Source organism: Phytophthora infestans, genomic scaffold, assembly GCF_000142945.1.
Source record: "Phytophthora infestans T30-4 supercont1.128 genomic scaffold, whole genome shotgun sequence".
In the NCBI taxonomy this organism is placed as follows: Eukaryota; Oomycota; class Peronosporomycetes; order Peronosporales; family Peronosporaceae; genus Phytophthora; species Phytophthora infestans.
This window is the reverse complement of record NW_003303631.1, coordinates 35,705-37,115: the sequence shown is the minus strand read 5'-3', so window position 1 is coordinate 37,115 and position 1,411 is coordinate 35,705. Positions and strand designations below refer to the sequence as shown.

Below are 1,411 nucleotides of genomic sequence, written 5' to 3'. Positions count from 1 at the left end.
ACCCGGCGCCGAGTATCGTTGCTGCAACTTCTCAGCGTCCGTCGGCTCGATCAGCGCCTCCAAGAAGCTGTCGTAGGCCTGCACGTCGAACTCGTTCTCGCGCTGGATGTCCAGCGGTTGAAGCAGTGCGCTCGACGATCCGGCAGTGTACACGTCGGGGCCGTGGGTGCCGTACTGGTAGCTGGCTGCTTGCAAATGGTGTCGGTTGATGGCCGACTGGATACAGTGCGCTATGAGGCGGCCGTGGCCGATCTTGAAGACGGCAAGAGCACGTTGGTCGTGCAGGATGAACTCGAGATCCCGCACCGCCGAGTAGCCCAGACGGCACAGGTACTCAGTGTACTCGAAGATGTTGACCTTCGGGATCCCGCAAAGCTCCATCCATCGCGATACCGTGTAGTTGGGAGACAACACGCCGGGGACCTGGAACCGCCGGGCTTGGAAGTCACGGTGCGCCTGTTGCCACACGAGCTGGGCGTCAGCGATACCGGCGTGCTGCAGTTCACTCACGACCGCGAAAGCTAAGGCTAGCACCGAGTCGAATCCGTCCTGAGCGAGTCGCTGCGTGGCCAGCGCCAACGCCGCCTGGTCCTGCGCGAGTTGCAGGTTCTTGAGGAAGGTAAGTACGTCGTCCGTGGAGACGGCAGGCGGGTAGCTGTTCGGGGTGAAGTACCCGTTCGAGGCGGCCGGATAGGTCACGGCCGACGAGGTGGTTGCTAGCGACAGTGAGGCCGAGGACACGATAGTGGACGGGGCGTTGTTGCCGACCTCGAAGCCGGCGAAGTCGAGCTTTAAGTCCCCCGGAGTGGAGAAGGACGCGGATGGAGACGATGGAGCCGACGGTCGCTGGCGCTTGCGATTGCGCAGCTGAGCGTCGCTGTCCAGTGGTGTGATGGTCACAGCAGCGTTGAGCTGTTTGAGCTCAGGCCAGGAAGAGAGCCCAGCGCTAGCAGACGAGGGCGCGGACGACGACGGGTCTGCGACGGCGATGTCTTGGAGCTCGCTGTTATTGTTGGGCTGCATAGGTCGTATTGCGCTCGATCACTTGCAAAGCTTCCGGCGACTTGGTGCCTAGGACACTCCTTCACTCGCTCGGCGGCGGCCTTCTTGGCGAGCGTAGCTTGCACAGCGCGAGGCGAACTGGATTGTGGGCCTGGTGAAAAGTGGCCAAGCCGAACGTTGTTCATCCAATAACATGTCCATGCATCACGCTCAAAACCGCATCTCTCGCAGCGCGCCCAGAGAAAGAACTTGCACATCCCCCTCGCCCAAAGTATTTACAACACTATCCATGCAGTGTCGAAATCCAAAAAACTCGATGATCTTCAGAGGGTTCTTCACTGCACTGTTCATACTGATACAGCGTTGTAGCTAGCGTTTAATGCAGTAAGCTATTAAAAAGGCTAATACA

The 1,411-nt window shown here is 59.4% G+C and overlaps 1 protein-coding gene across 1 annotated transcript; it reads right to left on the bottom strand.

Annotated features, from left to right (window-relative positions):
• Positions 1 to 50: 50 nt before the first annotated feature.
• Positions 51 to 1,023, bottom strand: PITG_19822 (uncharacterized protein; the record flags this gene model as incomplete). Its single annotated transcript, XM_002895837.1, has 3 exons — positions 51 to 174; positions 293 to 655; positions 752 to 1,023. The coding sequence occupies 3 exons, from the start codon at positions 1,021 to 1,023 to the stop codon at positions 51 to 53; spliced, it is 759 nt and encodes a 252-aa protein (XP_002895883.1).
• Positions 1,024 to 1,411: the final 388 nt, after the last annotated feature.